A 21,344-nucleotide genomic window follows, 5' to 3' on the forward strand; every position below is an offset into this window, starting at 1 on the left:
TGAGTTTGCAAAATCTGGTTTAATTCATATCTGGGGAGGGTAGGGGAGCATGTTGTGAAAATACATATGCACAGGAACCTAATCAATGCTAGACAAATAATGTGTTAGTTTACAATATAATAGGATAACCAGAAATTCAAAGGCTCAAATTGAGTCCATCAGCGGTAATACAATTTTATATTTGGCTCAAGTGGCTGTTGAATATCAAATGGTGCTGAGTTCCTCCAAAGCACCTCATGACCCCCCAGTCTTGGAAGGAGTTTCACCACAGTCTCAGAAGAAATCCCAGTCGTGCTTTTATTTCTTTTGGCCCTTGGGAGTCATTGCTGCCCAAATACAAACGCAGGCCAGGGATTTCCAGTGGCCACATGTTATTGCACAGAGAGGTCTGTTCTAAGCAGACCCTTATGGCTAAGACGGTGTGAGATTAGCCCTTAAATAGTGGTCTAGCATTAACGTGGTCTATCAAAGCATGTTAAGAAATAGCTCCTTAGTGATTATGTGCCAGCTACTAGTTATCACACAAACAGAAAAGGCAACGTGGCAGCTTCACATTTCACATGAAAGACTAGCATTAACTGGGCCTGTCTTGCTGGCTTAACTTTCACATAAATCTAGTGATTATTTTAATTTAGACCCAGGAAAAAATGATTTCATACCAGTCTTTTCTTCACATAGGTTTGTGTAGCATTAAAATGGTTATGGGTTAATGACTAGGCCATGAAGGCAAAAATGTTTAACTCTCTCCTTTGCCAAAACAGAAACAATCTCTGTTCTGACTCCTGTCCAGTTTCCAAAAAACAAAACATACATACACCTTTGTTATTGCACATCTTTCACACAGACTTGTGTATGTATAATATACATATATATTTTTTAAATATGCTACACATAAAAAAGACTATGGCACTTTACAGAATACATGTTTAACAAAGATCATTACACCACAGATGTTTGATAACTATACAAAAACCCTTACATAATTAATGTAACATTGTTGAATTAGCACACAGGTTTAAAAAATCCACAGAATCCAAAGCAAACATTTCTGCCTTCTTGGAGTTCATTGAGAAGCCCAGCCCCATCACAAAACTTTAAGCACAAACGCAGGCAAAAAATAAATAAGACTTGCTGGTAGTAATAATGGTCCAGGTATATTAGATTTTTAGACTGAGGCGCTTGATAGAAATTTATTAGAAAAATAGGTTCGGGTCAACGATTGTCTAATTGTTTTTAATCTATTTCCTTCTAACACATTCCTCCTATTCAGTGGTTTTTAAACAGCCATGCAGTTTTCGTCTAGACTAGCCTGATTTTGATATTCCATTTATCCCAACTGAAGCCTGGCTAAATGGACTAAAGGTTTAAAAGGCCCACGTTACCTTTTTACTCTCTCTGCTAGAGAAATGTAATCTCTGCTCTGCTTAACAAATCAGTGTTTAAGCAGTTTTTAGTGGTTTGGGGTTTTGTGTGTGTGCATGTGCAGTTTTTTTTGGTCTTCTGTAGCATTCAGACTAATGAAGTAAACACTGTCAAGTGACTTTCTTCTGGCCAAGAGAGGTCACATTTTCGCTCATGACTTCTGTTATCAGAGTGACCTAGGAATATCCCACCCTCCACCGCCCCTCAGTGAAGGCGCAGTCAGGCAGTAAAGATGATGGACGTGCTTAGAGGATCCTCTAAGCTTATGACTTGTCTGTGAGGAGAGTGAGAGTGTAAAATTAGTGTTATAACATGGGTTCTCTATCTTGTATAGAAGAAAAAGTAGAGTGAATCTTGTGATGATAAGTTTAAGAAAAAAAAATTGGGTTTTAAATTATTTACCTGATGGAGGGAGCTGCTTTTTTTTTTAAATGAAAATTATTGCCAAGGGTTAAAAAGCGATGACTGTGATAGCATCAGAACTCGGCTAGAGCGTACAGATGCACAATAAGGGGTGGCGGTCCTGTCCAGTGGCTGCCATAACCTATTATTTCTGTGTGGCGTCAGACACAGTTATTGTTTGTGTCCTGAGCCCTTATGACAGGCTGCTATGAGGATACACATTTACCCCTTGAAGTCACAGATGTACATCTCGCTTTTACTCTGAACTTTGGTCTAAGAATGGTGAGCTCATGACGTCCTGGTTCCATGCCCCTGCCTTCCTGCCCTTTAGCTCATTATCTGTGAGATAAAATGGTTTCTGGTACAGGCCGAAGGCTAGAATGGAATTAAACTGGAATGGAACAACTAAAGCAGTTACTTGTTCTGCAGCAAGGCATGGTTTTAGACTCACACAGCTTGAAGATGACTTACTCAGGGCAGGGTTGTAGCATCTGAATCAGGGTTCTATGCCTGGTGGTGCCTAGCACACAATACCTTGCCCAAACAAGGTTCATAGTTATTTGTTAAATTTTCAAAACAAAGCAAGCCCTCAAGTAAGCAGATTCATAAGCCTAAAGAGACCTGTCCTTTTAGTCCTTCCAGAAATTTGGCAGGTCCACTCCATTTGCTTAAATTGCAAAGAAGTGTTTCTATCGCATTCTGCAATTCTGAAGCTCAGGATAATACCAGACTAGGTTCTTTCTGGTCACTTTGATCGTTCCAAGGTAAGTTTGAAGTGATGGCTAATATCATTTTCCTGAATCAGTTATGTTGGTGATTTATAGAAACTAGATTAAAAGCCCCTGAATCCTTTTTCATAGTGGTGTTTCATTCATTTTGTAAACAGGTATAGGCAGGTGCTATGAGCTTGGTCTAGCTCTCATTTTGCATTAACTTTCTATCTATCTACTCTGTGCTTTCCTGAGAATGAAGCCTTTGATGTAACTCACCAGTTAGAGCAATTTAATGTTATTTCAGTCTGCTTTCAGGACCAACACCAGTAACTAGAAAAACTTAACTCCCATCTTTAGCTCCTTTTTCTGCACAGAATGCCATCCTGCTGCTGCTGGGGGGTGGGAATACAGCTGAACACAGCATGGTTACCACACAGTGGGAAAAGGTCTCCCTGCAAGTGCTGAGATCCTGGCAAGCTCTCCCAGTCACCAGATGAATGAGCTGGCTCGGAGACCTCTGTCCCTGGAATCAGGAAACAGAGTGAGGTTTCCTTTGGCAGTCAAAGCACAGTCCTAGCCCTAGAAGAACAACATGTGATCTCCAGGGGAAGAGGAGACTGGGCCAGTACTGGCGCTAGCCTGGCTGCTGAGGAGTGGAATCAGTTTGTCTCCACTAGCAGGATTTTGTACTTTTATTCTCATGATTGGACAGGTCCTTATTCTTCCTTTACTCAAATTTCTAAACTCTTGGAGTGACAGATCAATTGATCCACCTGACTCTGGAATTCAGCCTAGAATTAAGTCCCACCACAGAATTCCACACTGTCCCTGCTGACGCCTCGGGTCAGCTAAGCAACAGACAGTGTCTTGCTCGGCCCTTTAGCACACATCCTCTCCCCGGTGGGTGTGTAGTCTTCATTGCAGTCTCCACCTGAGACAGTTTGAAAGAACTAGGAGGAAACAAAAGCACCAACCCCCAAACCTCACTCTGAGGCAGAGATGCTCGCAGGCATGCAACCTGTGCAGAAATGTCTCTCAACAGCCTGCAAATCTGGCCAATGGTCTCTTGTGTTACCAGAGAAACTGCTGCTTTAATGGTTTAGATCATCATCCTTCATTGAGCCTTGGGGGGAGATGGAGTCCGACAGAACTGAACTGCATGTCAGGGTTTATGTACTATTTTCAGGTTCCATCTCTTACAGTTTGCACTGTGGCCCTCCTGTGCAGTCACTTTGTGCAGCTGGGTGTTGCCTGTCGTTGGTCCTGGCAAGGCTCAGGGCTGTGGAACGTGGCTTTGGTAGGTAAAAGCTAGTTCTTCACTTGATTCAAACGACAGAACCAGAAGTGAAGTGTTTCACAAGGTTACAGGAGCAAGAAAACGGCATTGATGTCTCTTCCAAACTAAAGGAGGCAGATAAGGTTTTTCCCCTCTTCGATTTCTTCTTGTACTTTGTCACTGGAGGTGGCAATTTCTGCTTGTGCGGAGAAGACGGCACAGATGAAAGTGAGGACCGTGCCCCCGATGGCGGTGTAGAAGGCCCAGCCCAACGAGCAGTCTCCGGGTTTGTAGGCCGATGCGTAGTGTCCGCAGTAGCCTATGGCCTTCTGGCAGCCCCAGCCAGCAGGGTAGAGTATCAAACCCAGGATAAGGAAGAGGCCTGCAGGGCAGAAGAAACACAGGTGAAAGCCCCACGGCTCTCCAATGGCAAGTGAGTAACTGTACCAATCTGTGTCACGGCTACTTGATTTGCCTGCTCTGGGCAATGGCATCCGTTCTGCAATAGCAAGTGTTAGGGACTGTTTTTAGGCAACTGATCTGGCCTGATCAAGACAATCAATCACTTTACTGAAAATACTTTTAGCTGCTTTTGTACATGTTGGAATGTGAACCCACTAATAATTTCTCTTCTAGAAAAGCAGGTAACCTTGTTACTACTTCTTCCCACAGGGCTGTTACTGCAGTGAGCAGTTAGTTCCCTTTTGGTCTGAGGCAGAGGTCGGCAAACTAAGGTCAAGTGGGGTCTTGTTTTTGTAAATAAAGTTTTATTGGAGCACAGCTATTCGCTTATGGACTGCCCATGGCTGCTTCTGTGCGGGAACAGCACAGGGAGAGTTGCTACAGACCCTATGGCCTGCAAAGTCTGAAATATTTACTCTCTGGTCTTTGGCAGGAGAAGTTTGCCCACCCCGGTGTGAGGGAATTCACAGAAAACCATGGTTAAATGCGAGAGACCACATCTTAAGCTGGGTGTCATGCTTTAAAGATAAACCCACGAGGAGTCTGTTTGCTGGCATTCGGCTGGGTGACCTTAGAGAAGTCTTTGAACCTAAGTATGATTACTCACCTGTAAAGTGAGCTAATCCTTAACTCATGAGGTGGGTGTGAGTATTACACAGTCTGTAAAGAGTACGTGCTGTGTCCCTAACAACAACCTGGAACACAGACTAGCGCTAGGTAACAGGTTAAAGCCCTTGGCAGGCCCCTTCCATGCAGAAGCAGTGTAAAGTTTACCAGTTATGAATAGACAGGCCGGCCTATGCAGGGGAGCGGGGGAGGCGGGGGTGTGTGTGTGGATATTTTGAAAGGTGTCAAAACTGGGGGAGAGGAGGCTACAATTAGTACCCTTGAAAGAATAAACTATTCTCCATCTGAACAAATGTAACTCAGCTGGGGAGATCTAGGATGACTGAGCTAATTCTTTTGTATTTCTAAGCCTGTGATAAATCCCGATTAATTCCTACCTTGTTCCCTAGGTAGGGAAACCTCGCCCAAGGCGCATGGAACCTTGGGAGCTTCCTCCCTCAGGTCCTAAGTTACTGCGCTGGAAACCAGAGGCACCATCGCTGGGACCTGCAGCCTGTGGGCAAGGGAGTATTAACGGCTCTCCCTTTTAAAAGGCCAGAGTGTTTATATTTGAATATTAATTGCACACATCGTTTGTATTATGTGGGTTCAACAAGTCCAGTTAGTAAAATTAATGCATTTTAATATGCATTATACCCTTGAATTGTAAGGGTTTCTCTTTATGGCAAAATACTTTTCTTAACCACCCTTCTCTAGAGTGGCTGTTAGCAATTTACATTCCCACCATCATCACAGCAGGGTTCCCTTTGCTCCACGCCCTTTCCTGCACTGGATAGGGGCTGGGGACAGGAGACAGAAAGCACAGTCTGCCGTCACGTAGCAGCTCTGCTACCCTGTGCTGGGCTCTGGCTTGTAGGATGCACAACATAATGTGGCTGTCTCAGATCCTGGGAAGCCAGCAGTTTTAAAATAACTATTATTTTAATATCATCAGACCCCTTTTTGCAGAACCCTCAGGAACATTCACCCCTGTACTTCTCCTTAGCTGTCCCCTTTGCTGGTAGCTCAGATAAGGTTCCTGAAGTGCTTCAGGCCTTCTTAAAATCTTGTGGCTGCTACTGGCCAATCGGTCTGTGAATAAGGACAGCAGGGAGACTTATCATAAAAGGGTGCCATGCTTAAGAGTCTGTCCAACTCCTCAGCTTGACTATTTATAAGCCCACAGGGCAGTCCCCCGGGAGGGTGACAGAAAGTGGCTCTGGTATGTCTGTGAGCCCCAGTGCATGTGTGCCCGAACGACAGGCTCCCAACCTGGGCAGCCGGGCTGGTGGGCCTCTCCTCCCAGCCGTCGCCAGGGCTGCTCCTGGCTTGGTTAATGCCATGAAAACACAGGACAGTCGGAGAGAGAAAACAGCCAGCCTTCAGGTGAGCAAGCACAGAACAAGCATTTGTCATCTTTCTAGGTATTTACAAAAATGCTCCTTTTCCAGAAATCTTCACGCTTCCGGTGGCCACCCGCGGCCCTCGCCTGGCCTCGCCGGGCCGGACTCTCCACCGCTCCCGGGCCGGCGCAGCTCTGGAGCGGCCTGGGCGCCGGCTCCCGGGCCCTAACGGGCGCTCCTCAGTCACAGCTGCTATCTCAGCAGGTCCCTTCTGCCTCCGAGTAAAATTATCGAGAAGCCCAGAAAGGTTTCCCAGCTCTCAGAGTAAAATCCAGTCTTCCCGCCCTGGCCCTCGAGGTCCTCTGGGTCCCGGCTCCCCGTCGCCGGCCTCTCTTGCCCTTGCTCTCTGCTCCAGCCACACACCAGCCACGCTCGGGCCCTCGCTCTTGTTATGCTCCTCTCACCTGCACCGCCCTTCTTCCAGACGGCTTTCCAGCCATCTTCAAATGCCACCTCCTTGGTCTTCCGGTCCCGTCTATTTACAATTCCAAACACCTACCTCTCCCTTAACTTGCTCTCCCCCTTTCTTGCTTTATTATTTCTCTTTAGCATTTATTACTGACAAACAGAATATATTACTTTGAGTCATATGAAACTGTCAATATTTGTCTATTTTTTTACCTACAAAAATGGTCACTTCATGTGGTTCAACCTGATACTTCACTTAGTTATTCCGATTGTTAATCCACCTCCATTCTAAACTTTAAGCTCCACGAGGGCGGTGCTCAGAATAGCGCCTGGCAAGGAGCAGACTCTTAATAAAACTTTATCAATGTCAGTGCAATTTGTTTTGCAATACAGTTTTTCTAAACCATAGTGCCCCTGGGGAGAAAGAGTAAAATAACTTTGGCAGATGCCAATCAACAAGAATGAAGTTATCCCGGCAGGAAAGGAGATGCAGACTCTTGGTTGGCTGGCTTCTCCTGTCACACTGCCTGTTCCAGGCCTGTGAATCCCAGGGGCTAGAAGCAAACATATGCCCCAGATTCCAAATAGGCTTGATGACACCTGCTACCGAGAACAGAGTTAAAGTCCACGACTTCTTAGATGGGCACATCAGACAGCAGGCAAGAGAACATAGTAAGACACATACCAAGTCTGCTGCAAATGTGGCGTGGCTTTTCTAGTCATCAATTTGGAGTGCACCAGGGACTGTCAGCTGAGGTGTGCTTTGGATTGAGTTTCACATAAGAGCCACACCAGAAAATGGTCTGCTCTCCCCGGCAGCTCCTGAAGTGAGGCCAGCCTATCTCTGGGGCCTTTCCTCTCCTTGCCTTAATGCATCACAGTTTTGGTTGTGTGTGAATGTGTGTTGGGAGGGTGGCAGAGAAAATAAGGGACTAGGCCAGTGGACATGTCATTTTCTTTTGACTGGCATCTCTTCCTGGTGCCTGGCTGATCTGCGACAGGCCCAGCTGGGAGGAGGAGGAGGAAAGGCAGGCAGGATGATACTGGCCAACTACCCAAGAAAACAGCCACCACTACAAGAAACCACAGGCAGTTCAGAGGGCTGGTAGCTTCTGCAGTGGCTCGACTTGATGATACCCAAGAAGGTACCATTTTCCCCAACCTTAAGAGATATCCTCTCCCTTGTATCCTGTCTTTTCTCTTGCTAACAGCCTCCCAGTTCATTGTACCAAGAGGACTAGAAGATGCCAGCATATGCTCACCATGGGGTCCCTTGGGGGATGACTCAACCTCATCTGGGGAAGAAATTAATTAATTAAGAAAGAAATTAATGGAAGGGTACGGATGGTTAGTCACTTGGACTACCCCACGGATGACACACCAGGTTGGAGACAGAGCCCTGACAATTTACCAAGGCTCACCATAGGGTGCTGGCACTCTCATGGGCACCAGCTATCACACTGCCAACACCCATCATGTCCCTCTGCCATTTTAGTAAAATTTTCCCCTACCTGGAAGGAGGTTTCAGACTCAACCTTGGATTCCCAGCACTTCTATCCTGCTACACAGGAATTTTTAGAGTCTATGGGCGACCTAAACACGTAGTTTGGGTTAGACTCCATGAGCTCTGAAAGGGAGAGGTCAGGAGCTGTGTTTCATGGCTGAGTTTCCAGTGAAACACCCTGGGAAAAGTAAAGTCATAGTCTTCCTGATCAACAGTCAGCACTGACTGTGATTAGACCAGCCACAAAATTATATATCTTAGGTAATTTTCTTGCTACTGCCTTGAAATCAAACAGTATGTTATCAAATAGAAGTTTTAATCAAATCCCTTAGGTGGGGGAAACAACCTCCATAATCTTGCCAAGCCTCCAATTTTGGAAAGACTAGGAGTTGCTGAATACAGTAAATAATATTTTACTTGTCTGAAGGTGACCAACTCCAGGTTTAAGCGTCCGGGACGCTAGGAACGGGGAAGCCAAGTCTGAACCACTGCTCTTCAGCCTGTGAAGGAAGAGTACGGAAGGCTCAGTGGCTACTTCACAGGCTCTCCCTGGCTGTGTCGGCCCCGACTCCCTCCCTGCCAGTCTGTCACCCAATCACCCCACACTTTCACTACCTGCTGGCCAAGGGAACGGACTCCAGGTTTCTTGCCTTTTGTGGGTCACCCACTGTCTGTACAGAAGGAGGCCCTTTTTCCTGGCCTGACAAGTGACAACTAGAGGCTGGTCCCTGTTGTACAGAAGAACAAGTGAGTCTTTGGACATCATACTCCCGCCTCCTCTTCAGACAGGCTTCCAGACTAAATAGTAAAGACTGACTAGACCTCAGTTTGCAAAGGAATTTTCTAAGGACGGGAAGAAAAGATGGCCTGTTACTGCTACCAGCAGCCTGTGGAGAAGCCCCCAGTGAGGGACGCACACTCAGCCTCCACTAGGTCATAATAAGCTCATTCTGAAGCTCTGAAATATCCTAATATCTCTGGAGAGCGAGTTCACAGCAGACAGCGGATAGCAGGCTTAGCATCATTTGATACGTTTGGGCTCCAACTAGGTCTAACTGAGGAGTGCCCGCTCCCTGAACAAGGGGTCTCACTCATGCTGGGGTCTCACTCATGCTGACCCCTTGGGCACTCATCCACCTGGAAATACCCTCCCCCCATCCCAGCCCAAATGTCACCTCTGTGTGACATTTGTTACCACTTCCTGCCAGAATGTTATTCTCTGTGTGTTCCCACTGCCCTGTGCACATCCCTCTTCAGCTCTTTATCCTATGTTATTTTTGTATATTCAACTCAATTTACTGAGTTACCTACTAAGTGGCAGGCATTATTCTCGGCCCTGAGGATAGAGCGATGCCCTAGCAGGACTCTGAGCCCCTTGAGGGCAGAAAAGCTTTATCCTTCTTGATTTACATCACAATTTTATCTTTAGCATTTACCATAGGGTATGTCACACAGTTAACCTTGGGTAACAGAGGTCAAGAGTTCAACTTATTTCTGGCTTTGAAACAGCCACTGACTCATTTAGGAACCCGGCAGGAAACCATCTAACTATCAAACATCCATTTCCCATTCAACATAGCTCTGGCGGGGGTGGGGGGAATTCACCTGGTGGTGTTTATCCCTATCAGGTCTACCCTGTGACTCAGACTGAGCTCCAGTCTCTGCGGTGCTCAGCTCCGCTGTGCCAGGAGGCTGCCGCTGTCACCACACACCCTGCCCCTCAACCTCTTGCCCAGGCGGCCATCTCTCTAACAAGAAGCAAGACAAATCAGACGGGAGAGTGACTGGCTTCCTGCATCCCATCCCTATTCTGGGACACAGCTCAGAGAGCATTCCAGGCTTGCTGGGGGTGACAGCTTCAGTCAGCAAGTTCAGGAAGTACTGACAATCTTGTAGTAAAGGAAGACTAAGGAGACGGCAGTGCTCCTTGCACGATCATCTGCCAGTGTCCTGCCTCCAGACGGGAAGCCATGTTGGCTGTCCCTTCTCGGTATCCTTGGCTGTTCTTCCTCACCTTTCCAATCTCAACAATGGGGGGCCCAGGGCCCAATCCTTTGTCCTCTTGTCCACATTCTCCTTATTGATCACACTCGGTCCCACAGTTTTAAACACTGCCTCTAGGCTGGCATCTCCTGAATTTTGATCTCCACCTTTAACTCCAGATTTGCATATCCAACTGCCTACTTGACCTCCACTTGGATATCTAACAAGGTACTTGAAAGCTATGTCCAAACCTAACTCTTGATTCCTACTCCCCACTTCAAAACCTGGCCTTTGCCCTGTGGACCTCATTTCAGCAAATGGGAGTCCAATTCTTAGACCTGCTCAGGTCAAAACCCTTAGAATCCTCCCTGACTCCTCTCTTAGGGCCCACATCCCTCTGCGGCAAAGCCTACTGGCCTTCATTCCAGCTGCCCCCTTGGCCGGGAGAGCTCCTTCTCCTGACTGTCCATATGGCTGACTCCTATATCTCCTTAAAGTCTCTGGTTGAATCTCTCCTCACCGAATCCTACCCTGACAACCCTATTTAACATTGCAGCTTCCCCCCTTATCACCCCAGCATACCCAACCTCTCTCACCCTGGCTACTCCTTTTGTTTTTTCTTTCTATAGCACCCATCACTTTTTAACATACTGTATAATTATTTGGTTTATTGTGTCTCCACCAGCTTGAACGTGAACCCCGTGAGGATAGAGAACTTTGTGCAGTTTTTTCTTTATGTATCCCAATTGCCTAGAACAATGTCTGACGTGTAATAGCTGTTCAGTAAATATTTGTTGGATGAATGAAAGAGTGCTATGATGTGGATGGTTACATTTTAAAATGAAGCCATTTTAAGTTCTTGCCAAGTTTTTTAAATGGTTGGAGGAAAAGCTACATTCGATAACGGTGAATCCCAGGGGTCTGCAGTTTTGGCTAACAGCACACCAGCCACACTTACTAATGAGACACACAAAGGGACCAAACCATGGGACTGGCCTTCTACTTGACTGCAAGCACTGACTATCTCTTTTCTGGCTACAGAAAATAGATCTTTGTTGGCAGATGACATAGAAAAAAGCAGTAAGTCAACTAAATGTAATAAGTTTTCAGTAATCTAGAGATCATTTTAGCCTCAAAACTCTGAAATTGTTTCCAACCATGCTTGGCTGCGGTAACGACATCTATAAAGACATGCTGTGACTGACTGTGGGAACTGCCCTGGACACCAGCTGGGAAGGGAGGCGCAGTGCAGGGATAAACCTGGAGAAGTTCAGGAACATGGCAGGTGGCAGAAGGGTACACCAGGGGCAATGAGGAGGGAGGTGGACCACGGCAGTTTGCAGAAGTGGTAAGGGCGGTATCCAGAAGCAGCATGAGCCTGGAGAATGGAGAGACTAACAGAAAGTGCCGGCACTGAAGGCGGGAATGTAGAACTGCTGACGGCTCAGGAAAACACCCACTCCCATCAGCAGTCCTGAGGACAGTGTCATAGATCAATCGCAGGTGGAGTGATGGGGGGGTGGTCAGGAGAGGGAGAGGAGGTGATTCTCTGCTTCCAAGAGGAATAATACGTTTAGTTATTTAACTCTAAGTCTGGGACCATCACGGGGTACAACAACTGATGTACAGAGTGATACACAACAACCCTGGGCCTGCTAGTTAACATTTATCTGTATGTTTACCTCTCTTTTCTGTCTAAATTTTTATTTTTTCCAGAGTCATCTTCCATGCTGACAGCTGGAAGTCATTTTGGCAGTCCCTAATAGCTATTTGAAAGTCATCAACTGTTGTTAGGTAGGGACCTTTTCTCTTTCACAATACCCTAAGGCAAACTCTCAGGTATTATTAAGACTGTGCTTTGAGGAAGGCACCATGTCAGACCGACGAATTTGCCATCAAGCTATTCTCTTTCCAAAGATCACAGTATGAACCTGTATATTCCTCCTGTGCAGGGACTTTGGAGGCAGCCTGTAGTGACCATTCTCACTCACCAAGGCAAGGCTGAACTAGGTCCCCTACACTCTGTTTTAAGAAGAGAGGCAACTCAGAATTTCATGGGTAAAAAGTTTAAATAAAAAATTACAGGGCCTCCCTGGTGGCGCAGTGGTTGAGAGTCCGCCTGCCGATGCAGGGGATACGGGTTCGTGCCCCGGTCTGGGAGGATCCCATATGCCGCAGAGCGGCTGGGCCCGTGAGCCATGGCCGCTGGGCCTGCGCGTCCGGAGCCTGTGCTCCGCAACGGGAGAGGCCACAACAGTGAGAGGCCCACATAACGCAAAAAGGAAAAAAAAAAAAAAAAAATTACAAGTAAATGGTTAACCAACTATCTGAAAAATTATCCAGAACAATGATAGTAAAAACTAGGAATCTTACTGTGACATACTATGCATTTGTCCCATAATAGAACAGCACTGGCTCCAAGGTCTCTTAGATGCCTCAAAGTATGTATATTTGGCTCAGATGAACTCCCGCTGGATTATAAACTGGGCAGCAGTAAGGAGTGTGTTCTATTCCTTGGCTTCTACCTCCATCTCCATCCCAAATCCAACACAGTCCTCTACACATACTGTGGTGTTGATCAACTTCACATGTCATTTCTGATTCCCATTTCCTTTCTAGTCTTCTCATTTTTGGAAGAACCTTTTGGAAAGATCGTCTATGGTAAAAATGGTAGATTCCAAGCAAAGATGACATGGAGTTTAAGCTATAAACACCCTCCCCCAATTTTACACATTCACAACTAATACTTTAAAGCTGGAAGTTTATACAGGTGATTAGAACCTTTTAATGATCATAATGATAATTGTTATAATAACAACGGCAGCAGTTATTAAGTGCTAAGCACTACAATGTGCCAGGCACTGGCTAAGCACTTTAGATATAACTCAAATGAGAGTTCTCTCCATGAGAGGATCTTGTGAGGTTGGTACTATTAATATCATCATTTGACCGACGAGGAAACTGAGGCACAGAGGGATTAAGTAAGGTTACACAGCTAATCAATGGTGGAGCTGGGACTCAAATCCAGGCTGCTGCTTTACTGCACACCAAAGACTAGCTTCCAAAACAAAAGCATCTGTGCAGCTGAAGAGGGGAGATTGCTATATCCTCAAAAGCTGGCTTATACCTACGAGACGTGAGAGAGCAGATGACGATGAACAGCTCTCAAGTGGAAAAAAACCACAGGAATGCTGTAAGGGGATGACGGGGAGAGGAAGGCTGCACAAAAATAAAGGCTCACCTATTCTGAGGCAGGTTGATTTGCTAACACTACAGCAAGACAACAACAAGATAAAGAGTTTCCAACCACCCCTTCTCTTTCATTACAATCTGAGTGTCATCAGCCTCCTTTACTGCAATATAGGTGTCACCTTGGAATGGCTGCCACTGGCCAAAAAAAACTTCTAGAAAGAAAACCTATGAACAGGTCAAACCAACATAATGTTCGCTATGATGTCCTCTCCTGAAGAATCTGTGTGAGCAGAAAACTGGAAATAAAGCACAAAACCCATCAGACCAGAGGGAGAAAATGTAAGCTGTATAATCTGTTCACATTTTAGTCCTTGAGATTCTGTGCACTTGGGAACCATCTGAAACTGCACATCTACCTAGAATACTAATGCCATCCACAAACTGGTCCACAAAAAAACCACATCCTATGAACTTTCCAGGAGAGACATCTGTAGCTGATTAGACAAAATCGAGCACCGAGAGCATTCTCAGACAGCCCCCAAATTACATCCCTCCTCCAGCAGCCGGGGCCATGGTTTAACCATCCCGCCTCCTCCAAGTGGCCTTTTTTTTTTTTTTTTTTTTTTTTGTGGTACACGGGCCTCTCACTGTTGTGGCCTCTCCCGTTGTGGGGCACAGGCTCTGGCCGCGCAGGCTCAGCAGCCACGGCTCACGGGCCCAGCTGCTCCACGGCATGTGGGATCTTCCCGGACCAGGGCACGAATCCGTGTCCCCTGCAACGGCAGGCGGACTCTCAGCCACTGCGCCACCAGGGAAGCCCCAAGTGGCCTTTCTTCATTCACAGAACAGAGCTGAGGATCTCTGCCTTGACCTCCTCCTAACCCTGAACCCTTGCACCATTCACCATTACCTGTACACAGGCAGTAGGTTTTAGTTAATCCTGTGCTAACAAGAGATCTGCTTGCCTCAATGTCTACATTCAGGGGATGCTGCTCTCAATCTAAGGCATCAGGCTCTCATGAAATCTTGCTTATGACAACTACAGACACCAGGATGGGCCCCCCCCCAGGTCTCTTCTACCCAAGAAGAGTTCTGGTCCTTGTCTCCCAAGCCCCAAAGCTAAATTAACAATGCTATTATTCCAGCCTGCTTGACTTCTCCAGATGCCAAGACACTACCCTCAGTACCAAAATGCCAGTTAGCCATTCAGAGTCAGGGGTATTTGAACAGTATTTATAAATAAGAGTAATATAACAAAATATTAGTTATACCATGAATCAAGGAGTTCTGCCTAAGAACTGCCACCTTTGGTTATTCTCTACTTTTGAAATCACTTTGCCCGCTAAGGCTTTTCAAATTTTCATTGAAGATTTATTCTATAAAGCCCAAACAGAATTTGGTTTTACTGACTGCCAGTTCTGAAATGATTCTTATTGGTTCTTTGGATGATGACTCATTTATTTATGCTCTGTCTAGGAGGGCAGAGTACATGCTAGGATTGAGACTCAGCAGCATTTACTACATCCTTTACTCTTTCCCAATGCCTAGAAACTCACAGTTTCTAGCACGGATTAGTGAGCACAGAACAGACTATGTTTCTGTCAGTGAACAACATTTACTGAGCGCCTAGTGTGTATGTGGCAGGCCCCATTCTGAACATTAGAGAGCTGTGAAAAAGTCACAATCCACACCCTTGCTCATATTCTAGAACAGTGGTTCCCAAGCTTCTGGACTTCAGACACTAGCAAAATCTCCAGAAAAATTACTGGGAGGTCAATATTTTTTCTTTTGCTAATATAAGGATACTAAAAATAACCGTTATCTCCTCTCATTATCATTTCATAAAAAAGGGCATTTTAACACAAAAAGGGTAAAGGATGTAATCTAAGAATAAAGGACAGTTCTTTAAATTGAACACATTTATAGCACTATGAAATCTTACAACATTGTCCTTATTTTTCTCGTTTTCGCTGAGGACTGGTGGAAACTAAAAATTGGGGCTTGCCATCTGCCTCTACAAGGACTAAGTCACTGGCCACTGCAGCCGCTGACCTTCAGCACCCCCTGAAAGGAGTTCAGGGTGGAGATCAGGAATGAGGCACTCTGTGTTCTGGGAAAAACTGGCAGAACAGGCCTTCAGATAGATATTTGCAGGAGAAGATTTTATGAGCCCAAATTCTTGCATCTTCTCATCTCTAGAAAAGTACTAAAATCATTAACGGAGACATTTTCTCCTCGTGACTAGCAGCAACCTTCTGCAAAAATGTGTGCCTGACTGCATGCACCCCCTTCACCAAAATCACATATACACTGACCTTCCCCCCTTGACCTCTTCGAGCAGTTCCTCAGAGCTATCTGAGACGCTGTCTCCTGGGTTATAGTCCTCATTTTGCCCCCAATAAAACTTAACTTACAACTCTCACGTTGTGCACTTTTTTTTTCAGTCGACAAACCTTAGCAGAGTGGACCCGCCCTTGTTCAAAGGCAGTGAGAGGCCGCTGGGGTGTGTGTGTTAGGATGGGGACATCTTTCTAAGAAGCCTGTTTGTTTACTGTATAAATGAAAAGGTAAAGAGTTTTCACTGCACCTCATTTTAAAGTTTCAAGGGTTTATGGACAAGCTAGACTGGGCCCAACTGACATTTAAAAACTCTGCTTTGAAGGCCAGATCAGAAATGGGAGGTCACTGGTAATGAAAAGGGTTTTCAGCCTATAACCAGTGTCTTTGCAGAGCAGATTATATCTACATGTCATTTTAGTACATGATCAATAACATTAGAGGTTTTTAACCAACAAGATTTTCTGAGGGGAAGGAGAAGAAAAGTGAAGGATCGGTGTCAGTAATTTTTTACTTAAAGTTTGTATTAATGCTTACACCGTCTCCCTGGAGGAGTCTAGTAGGGTACTTGTTTTCTACTAAAAACACTTCCATGGAATTATAATTGGCAAGAAAAATACTCTTCCAGGGTGGTGGGTGGAGAACGGATGACAAAGCAATAAAGAGAATTCTTTGGAAGACAATCAGAGCATAGTTGTCATAAAAAGACCTTACAGCCAAGCCCCCCAGAGGAAGTTTCTGTTACAATTACTCAAAATTAATGACCATCAATTAAGAATTGTTGGATGCCCCTAGAATATGTGGAGAAACAATCCACAAGAAAGATGCAGTTTCTCCCACACTAAAGCCTCCCTAAACCTTTCCCAGCAATAATTCATGTTTATATGCAAATTACTTCACTGGCAGTTTCTAAAACTTTAACTCTTACCCGTTAAAATGCATCCCAACAAACTAATTTAGTCAGATTATTCCTTCCCATGAGTTAGTGATAAAATTTTACTTTGCATTCCAAGTGAGAAGGTGTTTCCTAAACTGTTTCTATGCAACTGGAAGAACTTTAAAAACTATTTCTTGATAAATTATTCATCCAACATGTAGGATTAGAAAGAGCTCCTGTTTGACTCTAACCAAAATACACTTATAATTCAAAGTAAGCTGCCGCCCCCCCCCCACCAAAAATCAAATGCAGTGCATAGCAGAACAAAAGACACTTAAAAAATTTAGTTACTGAGCTCTGAAATTTTCAGGACAGTAAGTAAATTTCTTGCCTGCTCAAAGTTTTGGGGTCCAGATAATGTTAAATAATTCCTGCAACAAAGCAGGTGCCATCTTTTCAACACTAGGGCCCTGAGGCTGGCCTCTCAACCCTGAACACATAGCCACTGAGTATTTTGGTTTGAAATTTTTAATATTGGCTTCATTTTCTCAACATGTGTATTTTAGGTTTCATCTGTACTGGGGGCTATCTTTTTTTTTTTTTTTTTTTTTGCGGTACACGGGCCTCTCACTGTTGTGGCCTCTCCTGTTGCGGAGCACAGGCTCTGGACGCGCAGGCTCAGTGGCCATGGCTCACGGGCCCAGCTGCTCCGCGGCATGTGGGATCTTCCCGGACCGGGGTACGAACCCGTGTCCCCTGCATCGGCAGGCAGACTCTCAACCACTGCGCCACCAGGGAAGCCCTGGGGGCTATCTTTTAATAAAAGAGATTGAGGGCCAATTAATAAAGCTACTGGGAAGCCTCTATACAACAACTGAACTCATAACTGTGGCTAACTGTGCCTGGGCACATAAGAGTGCACAGATTACTTCAGAAGTGACGTCAGGGCTTAGAAGAACACCACTGTTGCATTAAGTTCTTAAAACAGAGTGCCTGAACCACTTGTATAAATATTCAGAGCCATACTTAATGTGATGATTTGTTACTGGAATTGGAACATAGATCATCCAGGGCTCTGAGATTATTTGTCTACAATTAAGTGGTTACCATAGCAAAGTACTTTATTTGCATATCAACTGCATATTCTATCTGAATTTTAAGAGAGTTTGCAAGTTTTGTCTAGATTTTCCAACTGATTCTTTAAAAAGAGATCCCAGTCCCTAGATTTACTCAAATTAATGCGTGCTTGGTCCACTTGCTCTTAGGCAGTAGTTCTGTTTTTCCTCTAATGATAAAGTTGAATTCTTTTGCTCCCTTTATATATGATGATATTTTGCTTTGTTTTTGCTTTTCTAGGGTACAGCTTCCAAAGCAATGACTCTCTAATATGGTTTTGGAGCAGAAACTCAAGAAATTGTAGACCTGAGTCTACAGGTCTTTGTATTTATCGGGCATCCAATAAAAGCTCCTTGGATTGAAATTTAATTCTGGCCTGCCTTATAACATTTTGGCATTCTTTAGTTTTCCACAAGGTTGAGGAATGAGTCAGGGGTACTCTTCAATTGACTCAGACATAGAACGGTTACATCTGACTTCTGGTGGAGGCGTTATCTGTCTGGAGAGCCAGAAATCCAGAGCCTCCTTTAGACAGCCAGAAGCTTCCAGTGCCTCATTCTAAGGAGAAGTAGGGGATGCTCCCTCTACTTCCCTCATGTCTTTTCTTTGAAGTCGGGCAACCAAGGTCACACTACCTTCTCAGAGAAAGCAAGGTGAATTTTTCAGGTGTAAAATGGGGCCAGGTCTCTGAAAGAGTCAGGAATCTCTTCCCCTCTCCCCATGTTTCCCAAGTCCTGTTCTTACTTCTCTCCTCTCCAGTGACCGACGTGGTCACCGGGAGTGAACAGGTAGGGCATGGGATAAGGCAAAACGGATGCTGCGACCAGGCTGAGTCGTGGTTATCTTTCACCCTCTGAAAAATGGCAATGAGAATGCCAAGACCCAGAAAGCAGTCCTGGTGTATCTCACATGCCCACCCTGACTTCCCCACGCGTGCCAGACTACGACAAAGCAATTCTACACACAGCAGAAACAAAACCCTCCACTTCTCTTCTAAGATCCTTCTTTTATTCCTTTCCCTTTCTTTTTTTCATACTGTTCTCCTTCACCCTCAATCATTGCTCACTTCTAAGAAAACTGAGTCTGCACAGCAGGCCCTAAGCCCCTGCTGCAGAGAGCGATGCCAGTGAGCATGGATGGCGCCACAGTGATCTATCCAGTCAGACTAGTGGGGCAGCTCGCTGAGGCCATCCTGCTGGGCTGAACGCGGTGTAGACAGACAGAGGGCTACAGGGACTAGACAGCGTGAGAGCCAGCCAGACACGAAGCAGCACAGAGCCGGCGAGGCAGGACTGGAGGACAGTAGGCAGCCAGGCCAGAAGCTCACACGCTAGTCCAAGCCTCGTGGCAACCCCAGGGGAACAGCCCGGGCCAGCAGCAGTGGGCCAACTCCTGAGCTCACTGCCGTGGCCCCGTCCCAGACCTGAGTCACTGGGGATTCCACGGACTTCTAAGAGGGCCCTACATGCGTTTCCAAACCCAAACTGCTTGATGCTGTCATGGAAAACCTGGATCTTTGCATTCTACGCTTTCACTGTGGACCACATCCAGGTCACAGCCTAAGGAAGGCAGCTGGCGAAAACGACCCTGCTGGCTGATTCCCCAGCTTTTGTAATGAATCCCAGAGGGCTATGAACTGACGTGTGTTTCTGGCTCTACCAAGTCCCGGACGAGTTCTCACCCAGTGAAGACCAATCAGCCTGTGATTTAGTCTGCAAGGGGAGCCTGAGAAGCCACCTGCAATCAGGACTCAACCGCTAGAAGCTGCCTCCAGAAAGGAAAGGATGGAGAACGTACAGGTCAGGGGAAGAGGAGTGAGAGGAAGAAGCTCTTTGTTTTCCTGTCAATTCAGCTTTTTAAAAAAAGCCTGAGGACACCCAGAGGCCCATAGGAGCCACAGGACTGCTCTGTGCTCTTCAGTCCCAAAAAGGCAGGCTATTAAGGGGCCAGGAATGGCACTTTACAATGTAGTTAACATTTGGTTACGACAGAATAAGATCAGTTCTAAGGACCCTATTCCTTAGAATGCAGCAATTGTAGGGAACACAAAAGAAGGTACTAAAACCTGCCCCCAAAGCATAAATACTTTAATCATCACCATATAGCTACTACCACTTACTATTTACTATGTGTGCCTAAAAGCCTTTCTCATATATTATCTAATTTAATCCTCAAAACAACCCTGAGGTATGTACTACTATTATACCCGTTTTCCAAGTAAGAAAACTGAGGCTTAGAGATGAGGCAGACTGGTTAACATTTCACAGACACTTTAAGGTGAGGTCAGCGCTGATCCAGAGCCAGATGAGGTTTGAGCTCTAACTGCTGCTGAGAGCGCCTACTGAACAGCCAGGGCATTTGTACATGAGCATTTCAGAAGTGTCAGCTGGGTGCCCACCATTAGGTAAGGCCTTGAAGGCGAATCCTGCTATCTGAATTAGCTTAATGGTCAATAGTTGTATTTTCATTTTTTTTTTTAAGTAACCCAAACTTTGAGATTTCCACTGACGTAGCAGATTCTTTTATACCCGACTTGTAAAATCAAAATACTAAGATTTTGATGGTTTTTGTTATACTATGGACAGTGACAACCATGCGAACCTGTGGTCTTTAAGATGAGGCATAGTAAAGGCATACTAGATAGCCTGTAATTCGTCACCCAGTTACATTTTCCGAAAGTGTCATTTTTGCCAATGCGAGTTGTAAGAACAAACACAATCTGAGTATCTTTCTGAAGGAGCCTTTCGTTGCTTTGGCAACAGTCTCCTTTCCCGCCATTTGTTTCAATGTCAAACGGATCCAGAGTTGAGAGAAGGGTTGTGGGGAGAGCAGAGACGGATGCTCACAGCTGCAGCAAGTCCTTGGCTGAGGCTGGGGCTGACCAGATGCTCTTAGAGACCGGCCAGGAGGAGAGAAAGCAAGCCAGCTGCTTCAGACACCCAGGGGGCAACTCGCTTAAGCCATAGACTCAAGGGCCATGGCCGCCACTGATGCTGGCTTGACCTGCCTGGTGGAGACCTCGACTACTGGAGAAAGAGCCCACTAAGCATCCCTCAGAGATGTGCCCCTCATCCCCTCCCCAACAGGAGGGAGCCAGCTGACCAGCGTTCAGTCCATCCTTCCAATGATTTCTTCTCAGAGGGGTGCTGCTGGGCTGGGAGGTGAGGAGAATCCACTTTCCTGTATTTCAGCTCTTAGCCTTAGACCAGTGGCCCCTTAGAGAGGCAGAATCTGACTGTACAGGAATCTCTGCCTCTGGCCAACTTTTAGCAATTTCAGACGTTTTGAGATGCCATATGTATGCATGGGGAACATACGTGAAAGGGGATGAGGAGAAAAATTTCTTTTAGAAAAATCAAGACTTTGGAGAGACAGATGACCAACAGCCCAGCATCTTGGGCGTGCTACTGCTCCCTTCTCCCCAGTCCTTCTTCCTAGAGGCCTGAGGCAGAGAGAAAGAGAAAAGTCAAGAATAACTCACTGGAGTGTATGAATAATACCTAAAATATGTACTCATCTCTGTGCCAAAATGAACACTCTAGCCATTTATGTGAAACAGCAAACAAGAGCACCAGAAGACTTGTTGGACTAATCCACATTCTTAGAGACTAAATTCACTGGAGTAACACCTTATTAAAAACTG

The 21,344-nt window shown here is 45.6% G+C and overlaps 1 protein-coding gene across 3 annotated transcripts in view; it reads right to left on the reverse strand.

Moving 5' to 3' along the window:
• LHFPL2 (LHFPL tetraspan subfamily member 2) overlaps positions 1–21,344 on the reverse strand; it is a 177,749-nt gene continuing 156,405 nt past the window's right edge. For all 3 annotated transcript variants that reach the window (XM_060093079.1, XM_060093080.1, XM_060093081.1), the window contains one exon: positions 1–4,195. In XM_060093079.1, the coding sequence (XP_059949062.1) occupies positions 3,939–4,195 (257 nt within the window). In that variant the 3' untranslated portion in view covers positions 1–3,938. The remainder of the gene's footprint in view (positions 4,196–21,344) is intronic.

The sequence above is a fragment of the Mesoplodon densirostris genome, chromosome 3 (genome assembly GCF_025265405.1).
Source record: "Mesoplodon densirostris isolate mMesDen1 chromosome 3, mMesDen1 primary haplotype, whole genome shotgun sequence".
Lineage (NCBI taxonomy): Eukaryota > Metazoa > Chordata > Mammalia > Artiodactyla > Ziphiidae > Mesoplodon > Mesoplodon densirostris.